At 36.5% G+C, this 21,591-nt stretch overlaps 1 protein-coding gene across 1 annotated transcript; it reads right to left on the reverse strand.

Annotated features, from left to right (window-relative positions):
• Window positions 1-878: 878 nt before the first annotated feature.
• Window positions 879-18,461, reverse strand: LOC132564605 (uncharacterized). Its single transcript, XM_060229257.1, has 16 exons — window positions 18,374-18,461; window positions 15,543-15,651; window positions 15,020-15,119; window positions 14,643-14,720; window positions 14,167-14,324; window positions 13,760-13,797; window positions 13,312-13,417; window positions 11,857-12,024; window positions 10,785-10,920; window positions 8,874-8,987; window positions 7,754-7,805; window positions 6,792-6,965; window positions 6,459-6,617; window positions 4,983-5,022; window positions 4,085-4,365; window positions 879-1,772 (listed from the first exon to the last, which is right to left on the reverse strand). The coding sequence occupies exons 1-16, from the start codon at window positions 18,459-18,461 to the stop codon at window positions 1,315-1,317; spliced, it is 2,259 nt and encodes a 752-aa protein (XP_060085240.1). The 3' UTR covers window positions 879-1,314.
• Window positions 18,462-21,591: the final 3,130 nt, after the last annotated feature.

Here is a 21,591-nt window from a genome sequence, read left to right on the forward strand (position 1 = left end):
TCAAGCAGGTGTGAATGTCATTTTATTATGCACATAATCCATTAAGGGCAGATGCAATGCATGTCTGAATTAATTAGCTTTAAAACTAATAGGTCATCTGACCTGAAGGGTCAGGATAACCTATAGCCTTGTGCTTCCTCCATTCATATGTTGTCTGCTGTGTGTAAAATTTCCTTTCAAACAATTTTTTCTCAATAACCACAAGGTCCAGGGTGCTGATATTGTGCATTGATAAAGAGCTAGCAACTTGTTCAAATGACATTGGCCCACTTTAAAGGTCACAGGAGTTTAAATGTGTTTAAATATTCAAACAACTAATCAATAACTGAAAGGCCAATGGTTCTGATATTGATCCTGAAGCATGCTGGGATAATGGACTACCAAGTTTGTCCATATCAATGACCTTGACCTACTTTCAAGATTTTAGGGGTCTAACATGCTAAAATCTTGAAACAGTTCCCGCATAAGTAAAAAATGAAAGCTGTTGCTATAGGTTCTGTAACATAATTGGATAAGGGGCTATCAGATTTATTTAAAAAGTTGACCATGACCCACTGCAATGTTTACTGAGCAGAAATATATTGAGAATTTAAAATCAATTCTTCAAACATACAGTAGGTCCTGGATCATGGTATTTCTGTAGTAGCATGCTTGAAGAAAAGGATTCTAAGTTAACAGATACTGACTTCATGAACTGAAAAACTCTTCAGTGTAAGGTGTTGAACTGATAATTCAGACCCATCATTTATAGGTCTTTATTGTCAGATGCCCATTAAGGCCCCTGGGCTTCTTGTTCAGTGTATAAAAGTATAACAACTAATTGCATATTTGATTTCATTAAGTTTAAGTTTAATCAACATACAGAAATCATGGTATGTATAAACTGGCTTACTATTTATAGTAACAGTGACCTTTAATATTCAACTTCAAATATAAAGTTCTCCAAAGAAGTTCATTAGAGCAAAAAATGTATAAAGTATGAGATTGATGGGCCTTAAAAATCACAAGTCACGTGTATTACACAGAAATGCTTGTGAGGTGAAAAAATTACACCTCCATTTAGTTATTATATTCCCCAGTAAGTTGAGACAGAGTGGCCGAAATAATAATCACTTTGTGAGGCCTATACATTTTAGCGGTAATCTGATTATAGATTTTTCGCATTAGAAAATATTATTCCAAAACATAACTACTGTAATTACATTTTTTTCATGGATGTTCATATTTGCCATAAAAAATAATGTGCTTGAATTTTATTGTGCCTTATTAAATATGTTTACAGTATTTAACTTATAACTTAGGAGACAGACTTGTTTAGCCACGCATTCTCCAGATTTGCCGTGACTTTTTTGCGAGTTCTGCCTTACACTTTTTGATAATTGCCTTTTCTCTGTCTCTGTATCTGTTCACCATTTTCCTCACCAGGTCTTCATACTTCCGGTCCAGATCTTTCAACTTCCTGTTATAGTGTTGCTTTAAGTTAAACTCCTTTTCTTTGTATTTTTTTTCTAATATCTTCTCCTTTCTCTTGTATTTATCTGTGAGTTGTCTTTCCTTACGTTGCAAACTTTCTGTAAATATTCGCAATCTTGTGTCGAGTTCTCCTTGCACCCGACGCCTCCATTCCCAGTATCTTTCCTGTAAATAACGTTCTTGTCTGCGATGTTCAGCAACTTTTCGCTTCATCTGTCTCTTCTGCCTGAAGATTTCAACTTGGAGGTTGTCAATTTTCTTTGTTAAGTTTTCGCAGTCACATTTTCCTGGAGGTACCGCTGTAAATTGATAACAATTAAACATTAAAATGCTAATTATCTTTATTTATGTTTACAAGAGTCAAACATACCATAAAGTTATGACCCATAATAGCAGGCATTTTAAATTTACGTTCATTGCAAACTGTGCATGTATTTTTATTATCTCATTTTCAATTGATACCCATGACAGATATGCATATGAGCCTTGTCACAACTTGTGAAAATCATTGCTCATATACAACATAGTTTACAGACAAAATTTTTGTATATTATGAAATATAAGACAAAAATTGAATGATTCATCTTGTGAATTAAACAGATAATCTAGCATCCAATGATTTCACATATTAGTTGTGGTGATATGTGGTTCAGTTGAAACGAGCATTGTTCATCGTGATACTGACAAATTTATCTGCGCAAAATTACACAGGATTCTAGAGTAAAACTGCTACAAAGGGTTTCTGCCTCTACCATCCCACTTTGGGTTTTTTGTCTCAAGCTAATATTAAAAAGGATATTTAATGGTTTTTCATGTTATACTTATATCATGACTAAGACAAAATATCTGTATTCATTTGTGTGAAGCATCAGTGTATATATATATATATGAGAATATATGATCAATGACATAATAACGACAGTACGGGCAAGCAAATTGTCAAAATATTTAGGCAGTCTGTCCCTTTATAAAGACACTAATATTACATAAATTACATCCAAGAGATAGAACACTAAACAAATGCAAAATTATAGAGTTATGTCGAGAAAATTTAGGTGTCTCAATAATCCCTTCAGACAATGGACGCCGAATGAGAATACAGATATTGTTTGTCACATGAGTGAAATATACACAATATTTAATGGAAAACCATTTTCTTTTTATTCCAGTTCAAGTGGAAAAACTGATGATAGAAAAGAAAAAAAGAAAAAATTGGTACTCAAAATAACCTGATGTTCAAAAAAGTATGGGAAATATCAGTATATTCCAAGTCAGAGAGTTTGACGTTATGCTTGACAAGACAATGTTATTTGAAATTGACAGCTTAATGTGGTTGCCGTTCTATGTCCTTACCTGGTAAGAATTGCTCAGAAAACGTGTTTTGAAAATACCAAAGCAGTAAAAATGCAAAATGAAAAGATTTGATGATTTTATAAAAATTGATTAATTCATCTATTTCAGTGGAAAAATGTGACAAATATATTTGGCTGGAAGAGAACAATATTTTATTTACCAACTAAAGTTTATAAATTATTTTAAAATTGATACGACAGAGAGCTATTTATTTTTGTCTGACCGATGTGGAAAGTATATGTTTTAAGATCATGTGCCTGTACTTTTCACTTCCAAAAAATCAAAAGATTACAAGTTATTTAGTAGACTAAGAGATAATATATTGTGAGTACAGTGTATTGATTCTAAATTTGGTGTAAATTTCTAGATCATTGTCAAAAGAAAAGAAATTATGATGTGTAAAAAGAACAGACAATTTTGACATCAATGAAAGTTTGTTGTTTGATATTGCTTACTGCCACTGTTTTTTTTCTCAGATTTCTGAGAAACTGACTGACTGCTCAAATTGTTATGTCTCTTTCCAAGACACTATCCTAATTGTTCTTGATGCCATGCAATGGGCCTCCCTTGTGTTGTTCAGTGAGGTAGCCACCAGCTACTTTCAAGGAGGCCCCATTTTAAAATGACCCTAGCTGTTGACAGGGCAACACACCCAGCCAAAAAACAAATTGCAAACATTTAGATAATCAAACAGAGAAACCTTGTAATACAGTGCATCAAATTCAAACCCATTATAGATTTGTAGTGCATGAACTACTATGTATAATCTTAGATAAATTATTTGAATGAACACAATCTGTAGATACCACGAGCTGCCTCCAAATTAGCATAAATTTCGTTCAAGGTATGATTACCATACTAAAAAGTATTTAAAGGTGAGTTTGAAGCAAAAAGGATTTTTCTCAGAAATAAAGAAATAGAAAAACCTTACATACTCTCCTGTCTATATTAAACTAAAACTAGAAGTTTTTAAAAATAATTTGTACAGTTTAAAAATATTTCATGTTAAAGACATGCATTTTCTGTCTCCAGTGTAAAGTTTTCATTGAGTTATCAATAACTCAAACTGATTTGCTTTCTCTGTGACAGGATATAGAAACAAAAAAAGGGCAATGCAATGGTGTAGAATTTAATCCTTAATCAGTCACCTATCACAAACAATAGCTATATATAGATATATCAGTGTTCTTTATAAGATCCTGTTGGTGTGTTATTGTTTCTCCAGCCAGCTATTTCTATTTTCCCTATCCAAACATGCCTCTCCGTCTGTAACCGTATCGACGCCTTCTGTATACCCTCCATCTTCGTCGTCGCCGTGGGTAACTACCCGAGTACATCATCATTCTGAAGTAATTTCCCCCACTTCTAAGGAAACAGTACATCCTGTCCAGCCATGTCCAACTGGAAAGGTCTTGGAAGGAGGACAAGGAATAGTTGTCAAGGAGACGAAAGAAGGTGTTACAGTCTGGAAGTTGTCTGGCTGGCGAGGTAGTGGTTGATGTAGTAGTTGTTGGCGTGGTTGTAGGAGTGGTTGTCGTGCTGAAAATGATGACAACAACTCTAAGCTTTGTCCTTGGTCCAATGAAACTGTTTTAAGGATGATCTTTTCTAATGATCTTAACATCGGTATGTTTAGTTTCAGATTTAAGTATTCTGTTACATCTGTATGTTTATGGGGATTAAACATTTTACTGACTTTTCTGGCTTATAACCAGACATCACTTTTTGACGGAAATAAATGAAATAAATAAAACCTTAATCGACAGTGAGCAGTGATCATTTCTGTCTTACCTATAACAATTACACAGGTCTGTGTGTCTTTTAAAGGCATGATGAACCACACAGGTCCCTGTCTTTCAAATACAACCAGAATTACACAGGTCACTGTGACTTTTAAAGATATTGAAATTACACAGACCCTTGTCTTTCAAAGGTATTTTGAACTACTCAGGCCCCTATCTTTTTTAAATACATTGTGAATTACAAGGTGCATCTTTCTCACCATTAAGAGTTTTTAAGAGATTTTGCATTATTATTTCAAAATACTTCAGGTAGGGATACTGACAATTCATTTGAGGTAATGGGGCCCTCAGATCTATTGCTTTTGATAATAAACATGTCTCTGATTTGTATATTTGTTCATTTATGCCACATACCTTGGTTTCAATGTTGTTGTTGTTGTTGTAGTTGTAGCTTCTGAAAATTCAAAACAGCCGTGTCATCACAATGTAATGTGTCATCACAATGTTACATGTCATCACAATGTAATGTGTCAACACAATGTAATGTGTCATCACAATGTTACATGTCATCACAATGTAATGTGTCACCACAATGTAATGTGTCATCACAATGTAATTAATGTGTCATCACAATGTTACATGTCATCACAATGTAATGTGTCAACACAATGTAATGTGTCATCACAATGTAATGTGTCATCACAAAGTTACATGTCATCACAATGTAATGTGTCATCACAATGTAATGTGTCATCACAATGTAATATGTCATCACAATGTAATATGTCAACACAATGTAATGTGTCAACATGATTTAATGTGTCATCACAATGTAATGTGTCATCACGATGTAATGGGTCAACATGATGTAATGTGTCATCACAATGTAATGTATCATCACAAAGTTATGTGTCAACACAATGTTATGTGTCATCACAATGTAATGTGTCATCACAATGTAATGTGCCATAACAATGTAACATTTCATCACAATATTAATATGCCAACACAATATTAATATGTCAACACAATGTAATATCTTCGTTTACTTTAATCATATAAAAAGTCATGATGATTTACCATCAACTGGTTAAAATTTTATAAATATGATTGGTATCTAAATCCTTTTTGGATAACCAGGTATACAGAGGTTAAAGTCACCAGAATCACTGGACTAATACATATTTCTGTCAAACATCATAACTCTACATATCAACTTGAGAATGTATGTGATAGCTTAGGTACAAAATGATTCTATATAAAGGTGTCCAGGACTTCATAAATACATATAGTAGTATTTACTTATAGTGGTAGTGGTATTTACCTGTAGTAGTGGTCGTGGTATTTACCTGTAGTAGTAGTGGTATTTACCTGTAGTAGTAGTAGTAGTAGAAGTGGTATTTACCTATAGTAGTGGTAGTGGTATTTACCTGTAGTAGTGGTAGTGGTAGTGGTATTTACCTGTAGTAGTGGTGGTGGTATTTACCTGTAGTGGTAGTGGTAGTGGTATCTACCTGTAGTAGTGGTAGTGGTATTTACCTGTAGTAGTTGTAGTGGTAGTGGTATTTACCTGTAGTAGTGGTAGTGGTATTTACCTGTAGTAGTGGTAGTAGTAGTGGTGGTATTTACCTGTAGTAGTAGTAGTGGTAGTGGTATTTACCTCTAGTAGTAGTGGTAGTGGTAGTGGTATTTACCTGTAGTAGTAGTTGTTGTATTGGTATTTACCTGTAGTAGTGGTAGTGGTATTTACCTGTAGCTGTAGTAGTGTTATTTACCTGTAGTAGTAGTGGTAGTATTTACCTGTAGTAGTAGTAGTAGTGGTAGTGGTATTTACCTGTAGTAGTGGTAGTGGTATTTACCTGTAGTAGTAGTTGTTGTATTGGTATTTACCTGTTGTGGTAGTTGAGGTTGTTGTCTCCTCAGTTGTTGTGGTGTACAGCTCTGTCGTTGTCTCCTCCACTTGGCCCTGACACAATGCGCAGCAGGTCTCCTGCTCTGTATCACAGTTCTCCTCTCGACAAGTCCCAATTTTATCACCAAACTCACAGTCTGTACAACACAAAACATCATATCTTTGTTAAACATGTCCTAAAAAGTCTGATCTGTGCTGGTCTCAGTTAATAACAAATTTACGTTGTCTTTATCTAATTTTTTCTGATTGTACGACAAACGATATTAAAGTAACTTTGAACTGTCTCTCAGAGTTTGGACCTTAACGCTCACCAGTGATTTTGGTCCTAAAGCTGTTACATTTGGCACAGCATGCTCGCTCCAACGACTGTTGATAGCAGCTATAGGGTTCAAGGTCAATCTCACCACAGGTCCTCCCAAACGGAAGTACAGGCTGGTCACCAAATACACAGTTACCTCGGGGAAAAAAAAGGGTAATACAGTTACCTAGGCAACAACACAACTTAGGTGTGATACAGTTACCTAGACAAGGATACAACATGTAATGTGTGGTACAGTTACCTAGACAACGATACAACATGTAACGTGTGTTACAGTTACCTAGACAACGATACAACTAAGGTTTGATACAGTTACCTAGACAACGATACAACATGTATTGTGTGATACAGTTACCTAGACAACGATACAACATGTAACGTGTGATTCAGTTACCTAGACAACGATACAACATGTTACGTGTGATGCAGTTACCTAAACAATGATACAATATGACAATTAAAACTCATGTTCAATGGTCTTATACATTTTTATATTACAAATATACAACCTAAGACAGTTCTCAACTGAATGTCCAAATCAAAATACTTAAATTTACTTCAGTTTTAGCTATTACTTGATTTTAACACTTTCATGATTTTTTTCAATAAAGATATAAATTGGCACAAATATGTCACAGTACTGAATATTTGTTAGGGAAATGTATATTGCGATGAGACAATCCAGGAAGCATATAGTTGCCGCTTTGTCCCATTGTTTATCTTTCTGTCATTCCTTTGGAGTTGATAACATAATTTAAGCTAGGATAAGGAAACGTGCTTCATGGTTACATTGGTCATACTACAAGGATGTGCATTGTACCAAGTTAGGCCTACAAACCCCTTCATTGCAGAATTATTGCCATTTGTTAAAATTTTGTGTCCAATAATGTTATATTCAGGGAGAATTTCTCAGTTGACTGACACTTGGGTTTGTACTTGATTTCTGTAACTTACCTACTGCTGTCCCGGCCGTCAGATCTTCCTCGCATACCCCTCGGTGGCATTTCTAAAAACAAACAAACAAATAAAAACATATCAACAATAGACAAAAGTTAATTCATTAGTAGAACTTGAAACTATGGCATGATAACCAACTACAAAAAAAGGAAAAGAAATGAACAGTCTTCAGTCTGAAGACATTATTGTGTGTGTTTTATTTAGTCACTATGTATTTCTGTATAAAACAAAGGGAGAAAAATTCTGGCTTTCTCCTTTTTGAAGACATGACTGTGAATGTGCCAGTCATACAGAGATAAAAAACCAATATTCTGGAACCAAAGCTTAACTTTGCAATAGCTTAATGTAAAGATCTACACACAATAACCCAGGGTTTACATTTATTTAAGAATGATTCTAAAGAATTTGCTTTTTTAGGAGCAGCCCTTTCAGCCTTGGCAAAAAAGAAAATAAATAAAAATTGATATCCTTTAACTCAAGGATGTCTCAGACCATATTTGCACACAATCAAGGCTTTCCAATAGAAAAAGATAAGGATTCTAAAGAATTGGCTCTATTGGAACGATCTATACTAACAAGTACATGGTTTTAATCAGCACCAAAGGTTTGGGTAATACCCAACCAATACGGAGTGGCTCACGAACCTTAACTGACTTATAAAGGCATATCAATTATAGTAACAGCAATTGTAGTAGTGTGAACGTTCATCGAATGATTAAACATACAGCACATTGGCAGCCGTGGAACTTGGGAAGTTTTAAACGTGAAAAAATATGTCGCACGGCTGACGTCGCACGACGACGGACAAAACATGATGGCTGAAAATACATTTAAAGGTGCGACTGGCAAGACAAATACACTAACATAGAAACTGATATCAGATAATTGTACATATATTATATAAACAAAATGTGTTTTTAAAAATAGACAACAAACTTGTCAGTCTTTCGATGGGAAACCTTTTTTATGGTCTTTGAGAACAAAAAGATACCCGAGCAACGATATCTAAGGACGAGACATTTTATTCAGTACAATACGTAATGACTACATTAAACTAAAACACAATAAAACTATTTAACTTTTTCGTTGAAACATCTGCTTTTTATTTCCCACATACCGAATTGTTTCCACATATGGTACCGTCCGCCGGAAGCAGGAGAGCGCATGAGCCAGTTTCCGGTACAAAGCATGGCATTCCGCGGCAAATAGTTGAGTAGTCCATGATAAATTCCTGTTAATATTAATCACATTGTAATGACGCAGGTCCATCCAAATTCATGCATGATCAATTTTAGAAGATATGTAACCAGATTTGTGAAAACCGTGGCACTGAAAAATGGTGTTGTAGATCCACTTATAAAAAATTACACACTTTTCACGTCAATAATTGGGCCAAGTCAAGTCAACGTAATAAACATTATCTGTCAACTCATTAATAAATCTTTTTTCTTATCTCCCCCATTCCCCCTCCCTCCTCCAAATGTGAGCAATATTTTTGTGTTTGCTATTTTTCTCGAAATGACCGCCAGAGGAAGGCTTTTCATTTGTTAAAATTTAGATATTATCTGACTTCTATGAAAGTAGGTTATGTATACGTATATTATGGCATTACGACTTAACTTTCCTGATTTATCAAAATGGTCGTCATTTCTTCGCCTCAGATCGGGGTCGGATTGATTTACAGAAAAAATTATATGATTTTGATTAGATTTGATATGTTGGTGTATCATGACCCCACAACCTCTGAATCAATTGGTTAAACAAAGCGACCTCCATTGGCACGACTCTTGCCCCATACTAAAATCTAATTATGAGACCCCTCGCTCACGGAAAACAGTACTCGGTGTCAAAGTGGCGGCTTTCCGGAGTTACGGGCTATCGATACATGTAAATATATCTATGGCACAGTATTTAAGGGTTAGAATTTGAACTAGTACATTCAGCCAAATCACCACAGACGACATAACAGGTACAGGACAGTTCGATTCTTATACTACAAACGTGTGTTGTGTACGTCGATATCTACTACCAACACACTAATAGCCTTAAATTCCACTAATATGGACTAATTTTGTGAAATCCAACTCCAATTCGTTTTCGAATCAAAATGGGTTTTTAAATGGATCTTAATGTGTACTACAGCAACACGCTTTGAAATATAATTTTCAAAGTGCATTGAGTTGTGGGGGGAAAGTGCGTTGACTTTCCCAATTTTTTACTCGAGAAAAAAGAGGGTTTATTTTTCCCCAAAGTTAACGTATGTGAAAAAAAATTTTAAATGCGTCTTTTTTCAAATTAGGTTGTAACATATGCCAACTCAAGCTATGTATTGAGATATGTATCACCTACCTACATATCATATAGACTGAAATAACACATTAATTTAATAAGAAAAAAGTTCAAGGCTTGCTATTTTTCATATTTGATAGACACTGTAAGCTCCTTAAAAGTTCCTGACCTGTACCTCGACAAAATCAAATATTATGTGGGTGACATGTATGATACTAGTGGATCGCTTTCCTAAGATCTCTTTGATTAAGAGAAACAATATGTTAGCAGGGTGTAGTTTCTTTTTAGTTGTACTTAATGTTTAACTTCGTGCGGAAATTCGGAGCTTTTTTATCCAAGAGCTAACCATGATTTTGCTATGTCGTAGTCAAGGGGTACAAAGACAATATGTAAATCGTGAGTGGAACCCTTGGTTTTCAAGATGTTGTTTAGAACCAGGCCATTAGTTGATATTGGTCGGTAGGTAACTCTGAAAGACTCTACTTAAACAATGTTCTTCCAAATTAGGATCTAACCCCTGCTAGGGAGACTCTTCTTCAATCGCCCTTAAAAGATACGCCCGCCTCAGAATCGATGTGATTCCCACCTGAAAAATCATATCTTTCATTTACCCGACAGACGTACGAGTTTTGACCATATTTATCCGACAGACGTAGGAGTTTTGACCATATTTACCCGACAGACGTAGGAGTTTTGACCATATTTACCAGACAGACGTAGGAGTTTTGATCATATTTACCCGACAGACGTATGAGTTTTGACCGTTGGTCAGTCTGCACTGTTGGTCAGCTCCGTAAGTATCGCCGGGTAACTCCTGGAGATATTCATCCAAGTTCTCCGGGTATTGATTTCCGTACGAGTCCTGCAGACAGTTACTGTGATCAGGAAAAATAGTCCAATATCAAAACTTGAAATTTTAGGTGTTAGATGTGTTTGATGTTTGAAAGCATTCCTGGTAGACAAGTATAGAACTAAGAAGTATTTAACATTCTAAAGGCATCAGTACAAATAAAAAACAAGAGGCCAATGGGCCTTAACGGTCATCTGACATAAGATACAAGATTTCAAATTTTTAACTTATTTCACCTGGATTTAAGAATCAAGGGCACTCAGCCACCACCTTGAAAGTGGGTTAAGGTTATTCATTTCAACAAACTTCGTAAACCTTCATCCCAGCATGCTACAGGCCAAATATCATCACCCTGGGTGTTCTGGTTATTCAGCGGATGTCTGAAGTAACAAACTTTTGTCAGTGCCATGTCATGATCATTTCATGCAAGTTTTGGCTCAATCGCACTGGTGGAACTTGAGAAGAAGTCGAAAATGTGTTTTCAAAATGGCCGCCATCTTAGATTTCGGACCAACCCGAAATTAACAAACTTTGGTCAGGATCATGTCACGATCATTTCAGGTAAGTTTCAGCTCAATGAGACAGGCAGAACTTGAGAAGAAGTTGAAAATGTTACGACAGACGACGGACGACGCCGGACAAAAGGCGATCTCAATATGACATCAGACCATTCGGGTCAGATGACCTAAAAACAAAATCAAATCCATTTCATTTTATTTTTTGCAAAAAGATTAAATATTTGATAGAAGTCATGAAACATATAACATGGATTTTCTCCACTACTTTTCAACGTGTCTAGTTTTTCGTGATTTTATTTCTCCTCCGAAAATAGTTTTAAAAAACTCTAGCTCCTCGAACCATATTCGAGACATATTCATACCATCGCACTTCAAATAAGCTTAAATGTCTCTATGTTTACTTAATTCCAATGTTGTTTTGTCTTTAAGTAAGAGATACATACGTCTCCAGCTCCCCTATAAATTCCTTGAAGTAGCTGATGGAACAGGGGGAAAATTCCCAGAGATTTCTGGCTCGTGCTTCGTCCGGTGGAAAGCGGAACCTAGGTGTCATCATGTTCAAGTTTGTCGATAAACAAAAGTTTCCATCCAGGTCTAGTCTCGCTCCCAGACTGCAGTATGATATATTATACAATAACAGTAAAATACAGCATCATATGATATAAACGTGAAACAATTTGATACAGTACAACGCTACACCTATTTAGTCACAATAAACGATACACCGCAATTACACAAATCACAATAAAACCAGACTACAAAACGTCCATAAAATATGCTTATATACGTAACGTTACATTTCTTACTGTAATTATGATACATTTCCATAATATCTTCAACGTGTATCTGGTAAGTCTGATATGTATACCGGTAACAATCAACGTGTATCTGGTATGTCTGATATGTACACCGGTAACAACGTGTATCTGGTAAGTCGGATATGTACACCGGCAACAATCAACGTGTATCTGGTAAGTCTGATATGTACACCGGCAACAATCAACGTGTATCTGGTAAGTCTGATATGTACACCGGCAACAATCAACGTGTATCTGGTAAGACTGATATGTACACCGGCAACAATCAACGTGTATCTGGTAAGTATGATATGTACACCGGTAACACGTGTATCTGGTAAGTCTGGTATGTACACCGGTAACACGTGTATCTGGTAAGTCTGTTATGTACACCGGTAACAATCAACGTGTATCTGGTAAGTCTGATATGTACACCGGTAACAATCAACGTGTACCTGGTAAGTCTGATATGTACACCGGTAACACGTGTATCTGGTAAGTCTGTTATTTACACCGGTAACAATCAACGTGTCAACGTGTACATAACACGTGTATCTGGTAAGTCTGATATGTACACCGGTAACAATCAATGTGTATCTGGTAAGTCTGATATGTACACCGGTAACAATCAACGTGTACCTGGTAAGTCTGATATGTACACCGGTAACAATCAACGTATATCTGGTAAGTCTGATATGTATAACGGTAACAACGTGTATATGGTAAGTCTGATATGTACACCGGTAACAATCAACGTATATCTGGTAAGTATGATATGTATAACGGTAACAACGTGTATATGGTAAGTCTGATATGTACACCGGTAACAATCAACGTGTATCTCGTAAGTCTGATATGTACACTGGTAACAATCAACGTGTATCTGGTAAGTCTGATATGTATACCGGTAACAACGTGTACCTGGTTATTCTGATATGTACACCAGCAACCTGGGTTAGTTATCTTAAGCACAAACTACTGTATACCTTTATTGTAATGTTTTTTTATTGGTGGCTTGTAGTAGATTTACGATAGGCATGTAAGTAGCTATATACTTATACTGTATGTATCTAATTTGGAGGTGGTGGAAAGCACACATACCTACGACCTATTTCCTGGCCGAAGAATCCCACTGTCCGAGTATCGTAGGTATCCTCAACAACAGAAATGGGAGAGAACGTGCAGATGGAATCAGGGAACGACAAACCTGTAACCATGGCCACAGTAAAAAAGGTGCTTACATTACGAGTACAAGCTTGAAACTCGGACGAGTGTAATAGGAAGGAGTAATGAAAAGCACCCTGCCACCACTAGGTTTCGAACTAGCAACCCTCCAGTCTCTAGCCGTACATTCTAAATGGAATTTCAGCTAGCCAAGGCTAGTAAGGCGACCTGCACGCTTAACTTCTACACGAGTATCTATGGACATGTAGCTTCGTGTATATCATGCGTTCATTCATCGCGATCTTGTAATATTGTAAAAAGTGTAAAACATACATCAGTTATGGTATGGAACCTGTTATTTAATTATTTGAGATATTCATCTTACCTTTGTAATAGGCAGTTCCGCCGTACGTTAGATTGTACCTGTAACAAATTAAAAAAAAAACACTGCTGACTTTGGCAATTAGGGTACAACACTTCAAGTATGACGGTATTTAATAGAAATGTAACAGCATACATGGACCATGATTTTAAAAATTCATTTATAAGTATACAGCAAAATTCTACCAGTCACATGAAGTCACATGATCTACCCCACGAAGGTCGCGATAACGGCTGACGTAATAATTAGATGCTATCTGATTGGTCTTTAAGTCGATCACTATGGAGACTGGCGATCAGCTTACCACGTGACCTACTCAGGTGACTGAAAATGTCACCCAGGTAACAGCTATGTGATAAAGTATGGAAGATTGCCATGACAACGAACTGCCTATTACCTTCGTTACTTACCCCGTAAAGAGAACTATGTGGTCAAAGGGTGGGAGGATGGTATCGTTGACCCAGCCATGAAAATCTTCCAATACTTCGGAAGCATCCACCATGTCCCTGAGTGACCCCTCCACCGGTTCTTCACGGCGACCCTCCGTCCAGTACGCCGCCGTGGCATTCTGTCGACGAACAACACATTTAGCTATAAAGTTTGCTCTTTATGGCTTATAACGGTGTTGTGTTTTAATTATTACGAGAAAAATAAGAAAAAAACAACAACAAAAGTCAGTAATAAATTTGTATTTCTGGGTGGTTAATGTGGTTCCGTGTTTACAGTAAAATTTTCAGGTAGTTTCTTTCAGTGACCAAAAGATTATAGCCGAGTGAAGAGAGGATGGGGATATACTTTAATAATATAACAGAAATACTCTTCGCATGTATGATTTCTCTTGTTATCAAGTTATAAAACATTTGATTGTACAACTGGTATAAAATACCTTGGCGATGATTAACCCGCCAAACTCCAACTTAATCTTCACATCCGAATCTTCGATTCCCTCGTAACGTTCATTCGTCTATAAATAGAATGCATATATAATGGTTATTGAATCCAATCTCGTTCATAGTGCCATGAATACAGTTTCCTCTGGTGAGATCACTTCCGCTGTTTAAGATAATAGGAAACACCACATTGCAATCATATCAATGTCTGAAAATGTAATGTTTCCGATCATTCAGATAAAACATCGATTGGTTTTATCAAAATCTTATTGAGTTAGAAATAGTTCCCCCTCGCTCCCACTTTTTCATAAAATAAGGCTCATGTTTGGGTGAGTTTAAGACCAAAGTCCAAAATGCTAGAAGGAACACCTACCCTATTGAAAACAAATGCGTAGTACCGCGTTATATTCTGTTCTGTGGCCCTGTCACGTTCCTGTCTCGTGGCATCTGGCAGGTTGGTAAGTTTATAAAACCTAGTAAAGACACCATATAAGCTTAGAATAAATGTTATAGCTGTATATGTCACACATGTGAGTGGCGTAGCAAATGTTTTTAAGGGGTGTATGCTTTTAAGAGGGTCCAGGGGCAAAGTGAGGGGCGAGGGGGTAGGGGGTATGGGCGGTGAAGCTGTTTCGAGGCTACGCCACTCCATGTGTTACTGTTTATTCAATCTGAACTAAATTGTACTTTTTATATTACAATCTAACCCATCCCAAATCGAAACTCAATTCAGTTTTCACCACTAAAAATGTCTTTAACTTAAATAAGTCACAAAAAAGCAGTTAAATGATCTGTTCTGTACATGTCCGACAACTAGGTATAGAAACTGATGCGACGAAGCATACACCGGATATAGCTACTACTAAAACGTGCAACGACAGAGTTGTCCTACGTACCAGGAGTAGACAGCAAAGTCAACCACCATCAGGATCTGTATGCGGCTGTAATCATCTGCCTGTCGTTTTGTTCTGGAAGCTGCAGATTCTAGATTGTCCTCATCTGATCCTTGTGTCACAATATACAATTAACATAGTCACGTGATGTTTACAGTATGCATGGGCAGCGGAATGAATTAGACAACATAGACCATGGCTGATCCACACTTTCCTACAGACAACCAGAGATGGATGTTGATGATTCTTATTTAAGCATTTACTTCATTAACCAACTTATGTCACAAAGCAAGCAGGAAGATGAACTAGACAGGCAATTTCTCATCCGTTCTTATAGTATATAAATGGAGCTATTTTATTATAGTAATATTCATCATTGCTGAGTTATTTCCCTTTGCATCCTTTACATTTAGACATGTGTTCAATATCTATCAATGACAGACAAAAATAACACAAATATGAACAATCTGCCTTTTAAGGCACCTCATTCAACTAATCAAAATCACGTATGTTTTGTCAATGGAATATATACATCCAGTCTTTTTGATATTTCTTTTTTTTTAAGATAGTTTTTCTTATGTTTTTATACAATACATGTCAGTTATGGGTTTGTTTATTGTTGTTTTGTGTCATAACAGCCAGAGTCATTTTAAAAGGACGTGCTCGGTTTGGTTGATGGAGGAAAACGGATGTTCCTGGAGGAAAACCACCGACCTGCGGCCAATACCTAGCGACTTGTGGGCCTCGAACCCGCGACACCTCGCATATATATCCAATATCACTCATTTCAAACAGTCAGTGGCGTAGCAAATGTTTTAAGAGGAGCGAAGCCCCGGTGAGGGACTTCTAGGGGGTAAAGCCCCCTGAAGTTGTCGGGTTTCAATTAATCAGAAATACCTTTTCTGTTTACACTAACACATTTTATTCAACAAAAATGACAAGCTGCAGTCGTTAATTATGTTATCTATAATCAGTTTCGAGCGTGTGCATACAAGCATACGTAATTGCTACGCCACTGACAGTAATACATCCATTCAACGACCCTTGTCTTTAAGAACACCTACGGCGTGTTATAACATAACTTACATGGTATAAAAATGCATGTATTTATTACATGTACTTATTTACCGACGGATGTTAGCGACAGGTATATCCGTCCTCATAATTAATTGTTAACAGCTTACAGAGAGGTTGTTCTGATACAGTTCAACAATTGTCGGTAATTTACATCCGGGACTCTGGTCCTTTTCAGTAGAAATAAGTTTACAAACGCTATTTCACATCCTGGATCCTGGTCCTTGGCAGTAGAGATAGGTTTACAAAAGCTATTTTACATCCGGGACCCTGGTCCTTGTTGTATAGATGAGTTTACAAACGCTAATTTACACCTTGGACCCTAGACCTTCTCTGCAGAATTTGTAAATGCTATTTCATACCGTTGTTTTTTTATTTTCGTTAAAAAGAGCTTTATTGTCACACTGTTATATGTAGTGATTTCGGTAAAGACAGGTGTACGGACACACTATTATACCCGGACAGAGACTCCTCAAACAATGATTTCATTAAAGACAGGTGAACGGACAAACTATTATACCCGGAAAGATAATCCTCATAAAATGATTTCGGTAAAAACAGGTGAACGGATACTCTATCAAACCCGGGCAGTGAAAAATCACACAATGATTTCATTAAAGACAGGTGAACGGACACACAGATGAACGGACGAACTATTATACCCGGACAGAGAATCCTCATACAATGATTTCAGTAAAGACAGATGAACGGACACACAGGTGAACGGACACACTATTATACCCGGACAGTGACTCATCATACAAACATTTCAGTAAAGACAGATGAACGGACACACAGATGAACGGACACACTATTATACTCGGACAGTGAATCATCATGCAAGGATTTCACTAAAGACAGGTGAACGGACAAACTATTATACCCGGACAGATAATCCTCATACAAGGATTTCATTAAAGACAGGTGAACGGACAAACTATTATACCCGGACAGATAATCCTCATACAATGATTTCGGTAAAGACAGATGAACGGACACAGTATTATACCCGGAGAGTGACTCATCATACAAACATTTCAGTAAAGACAGATGAACGGACAAACTATTATACCCGGACAGATAATCCTCATACAATGATTTCAGTAAAGACAGATGAACGGACGCACAGGTGAACGGACACACTATTATACCCGGACTGTGACTCCTCATACAATGATTTCGGTAAAGACAGGTGAACGGACAAACTATTATACCCGGACAGTAAATCCTCATACAATGATTTCGGTAAAGACAGGTGAACGGACACACTATTATACCCGGACAGATAATCCTCATACAAGGATTTCATTAAAGACAGGTGAACGGACAAACTATTATACCCGGACAGATAATCCTCATACAATGATTTCAGTAAAGACAGATGAACGGACGCACAGGTGAACGGACACACTATTATACCCGGACATAGACTCCTCATACAATGATTTCGGTAAAGACAGGTGAACGGACACACTTCACTTATATACTGGTACTGCTCGCAACACGACGAACAAAATTTAAAGCACGAGATTTATAGTTCTGAAATGGTTGACCAAGTAAAGCTTTATCAATAGTGCGGTTGTGTTTCATTTATAAAACACCTACCATGTAATGTCATATTCGTTATGTAATAAAAAATATGCTGAATTGTTCGAATTCATAGATGCATTGCACGTATTCAATGTATTTTGAAGACAGAGGCGGTAAATCTTTTTTTTTCAATCCAGGAAATTTCAAAACTACGAATACTTATTACTTACCAATAGTTGCAAAAGCGTCGTTGTTTATCAATAAAGGTTGAATTTCCACCAGACAAACCACCATTAGGATGCAGACAATTTTTTCCATTTTACGTCGTCAGTATTCTTTAAAAATTGAGCCAATTCGGTACATAGTGCACAGCAGACTAAAAAAACTGGTTTGAACGGGTGTCAGATGGTGATTTACAGGTCAAATGGGACACTACATTAAGGGCACACGTTTACTTTCACAGTGGTTCAGTTTTCCTGTATCCTTCTCGGGACTGTAAAATTTTCATTTGTGTAAACTCCCTGGTATGTGTTAAATCTAATGTTTTGCTTTGTCTGTATGTCATCCTGTGGGGCAAAATAAAGATGGAACAGAACGAAGATTATCGACTTTTCGGAGCCAAATCTTTATTTCATATCGCCGACATAACAAAGAATATCGTTATTTCGTACCGCGGACAGAGAGAATAATATCAGCATTTTGCACCGCGTGACGGCAGAACGCAGAATATCATTATTTCGTACCGGGGACACAAAGACGAATATCGCTATTTAGTACCGAGGACACAAAGACGAATATCGTTACTTCGTACCCAGGACACAAAGAAGAATATCGTTATTTAGTACCCAGGACAATAAAGAATAATATCGTTACTTCGTACCCAGGACACAAAGACGAATATCGTTATTTCGTATCCAGGACAACAAGATGATTATCGTTATTTCGTACCGAGGACACAAAGACGAATATCGTTATTTCGTACCCAGGACACAAAGACGAATATCGTTATTTCGTACCGCGGACACAAAGACGAATATCGTTATTTCGTACCGCGGACACAACGAAGAATTTTGTCATTTCACACCGCTTGACGACAAAACGACGTATATCGTTACTTTGAACCGCGGGCCGAAATCATGATGATTAGCTAGGTGAAACACTTGAGGTCGATAATTAGCGACTTTATTTTCCCTCATTCCGTGTTACTTTTTTCTGTCGCTGCAAAAAGACAGTATTAAGCAGGGCGAAATCAGGAATTGGTCACCATGGGAATCCGTTCGGACAGGGTCAGATTTTATTTCCAGGATAAATTGAAGTTCAAATTTCATTCGGTTATCTGGAACTATTTCATATTGGCAATTTGATATTATCCCAACGCATCAATATCTGGTGCCCTCCTCCATCTCGGCTGGACGAAGTAATTAAGACATGGCTTGAAGGGAAACTGACAAATTTAGTGGCATCTCTCTAAAAGAAAGATTACATTTTCTTTCAAATTATAGCAAATAATCATCTTCAAAGCAAGACCTCGATAGAAATTCATATGAAAATTAAAGTATTTAAAAAAAAAATACGAACTACTTTTTGTGCGTTTTAATTTCCTTGAATGCGTGGAGTGCTTTTCCGGTCAAAGTTCACAATGCTATCCAATCAAAACGCGTTGAGAGTTTAATCCGTGTATTGTTTATGATTTGGTGTCATTTGATAGTGTTTACTGAATGCACTTTGTAACTGTAATTGTAATTTGTAAAATTAGTTGGGATTGTTAGGATAGTAATGTGTATTCTTTAAACCGGCGTTCTTTGGTTATATATTTGTATATTGGATCGCAGAATTTAAGTCTATCTTTTTATACATACTAGTATCGTTCCTGGTGGTTTTGTCAAAAAACTTTTATCGTAATTACAGGAATGTAAAGTTGATGCGTTAGAATGTACTGTGTAATTTTGTGTTTAGAATAATGATAAGATATGAAGTGAATTTCGCGTCTTTAAAACTTGTCCTTGCGTTATATATGGCTAGATGAGTCTTGATATCGGATGACACAAACAGCACCGTGCCAAACTGATGCATGTCCATATTTGGTCATTTGACATTATAAGTGGTTCAGTGACGACGACGACAAGGTAAAAACTAACGGGACCCATGTCGTCTGTCAGAAGTGATTACTAACCGCTGCCGCTGTCGGGAGAACTGCATGTGACCTTTTTCATAAATTATTTCGAATTTCAGAGTTTAGTCTGTTAAAGAAACTGTGAAACTAACTTTTGAAAAGTTTTATCATCGTCATATAAACATTATTGAACCCTATTATAAAGTGTGTATACCCGTCACAATATTTAGTTTTCCCTAGAAGTTGATATCCTTGTAGCAGCACCTACGCTTAATTCATCCAACTGAAGAACTCTGTTATCATGCTTCACATAATTATCGACTATTTCAATATTATTGGTTTAATATTTCGTTCTAGATACTTTTTTGTTCTCCACACACGTTAGAATTCGCAGGTAGAAATAAAACTAATGCAAATACCCATACGATCGAACATTTCTTTTTTTTTTTATAAAAACAACTGATGGGAGACAAAATCCATCACATTATTGTACTAGCATTTTTTCTCACTTGTATTTATATCACATGTCAACTTTTGGACAGGTATATCCTGTTAGTACGGATGGTTTCCCTGGGGAAGATATAGAAACTGGGTGAAATTGTGTATTGACGTGTGAAAGGGGATAATTGTACTGATCTCAATATATAACAGCACGGACTTAAATCCGTGATGACAGGTAACACATCTAACGACGAGGCTGTATCGGCGCGCGCTCTGTTTTAATATATACAGTGTATATTTTCATTTTCATTCTAGGAGTATAGTGGCTGACAGGTGTCATTTTATTAATTCGCGATGAAATGACGACAATCATCGTCTACCTCCAATAAATATCGTATTTTAAATTTACGAAAAAGGTTTTCGCAAAATAACGCAGAAAAAAGGTTTTCATGAATATTTAAACCGTTTAGTGACATCATCTAAATTATATGCAGTATATTTCTAAAATATGGAATGTAAATTCAATATGTTCAATGTAAAGGTAACATCATTTATTAAGGTCTCTGTGTAATGTAGGATCATATCCTACTGGAATCAAAGAAATGGGCTGTGTAGTAATAATACTTTAGGAATGTTTTAATTTCATTCTGATTTTGGTCCTAGATTGTAATTGATGCAATTCCTAAGTTTTATGTTCCGGTGAATTTTGTTTACACATTAACTTATTTGTAATGCGATATTAAGCCTGACGTGTTTGATGCTCGTTAGTATACCTGGTGGTTCCTTTTTTGTTTACATCCTTTGCATTTAGGAACGTGACTCTATATCCTTACCGGGTTGACCAAGACTTTTGTGACATGTGTCGTTGATGAAGCACAAGACGATTATCCTTCC

Source organism: Ylistrum balloti, unplaced genomic scaffold, assembly GCF_031769215.1.
Source record: "Ylistrum balloti isolate Yb309-2 unplaced genomic scaffold, AGI_CSIRO_Ybal_v1 Utg369680, whole genome shotgun sequence".
Taxonomy (NCBI): Eukaryota; Metazoa; Mollusca; class Bivalvia; order Pectinida; family Pectinidae; genus Ylistrum; species Ylistrum balloti.

What these genes read in the sequence shown, in the direction of transcription:
- LOC132564605 (XM_060229257.1), bottom strand. Translation starts at nt 18,461, where the DNA reads ATGGAAAAAATTGTCTGCATCCTAATGGTGGTTTGTCTGGTGGAAATT. An exon ending in GCGGGTTAATCATCGCCAAG is followed by an intron (nt 14,325 to 14,642) that starts GTATTTTATACC and finishes GTTCGTCGACAG; the next exon opens with AATGCCACGGCGGCGTACTG. An exon ending in CCATATGTGGAAACAATTCG is followed by an intron (nt 7,806 to 8,873) that starts GTATGTGGGAAA and finishes GTTTGTTTTTAG; the next exon opens with AAATGCCACCGAGGGGTATG.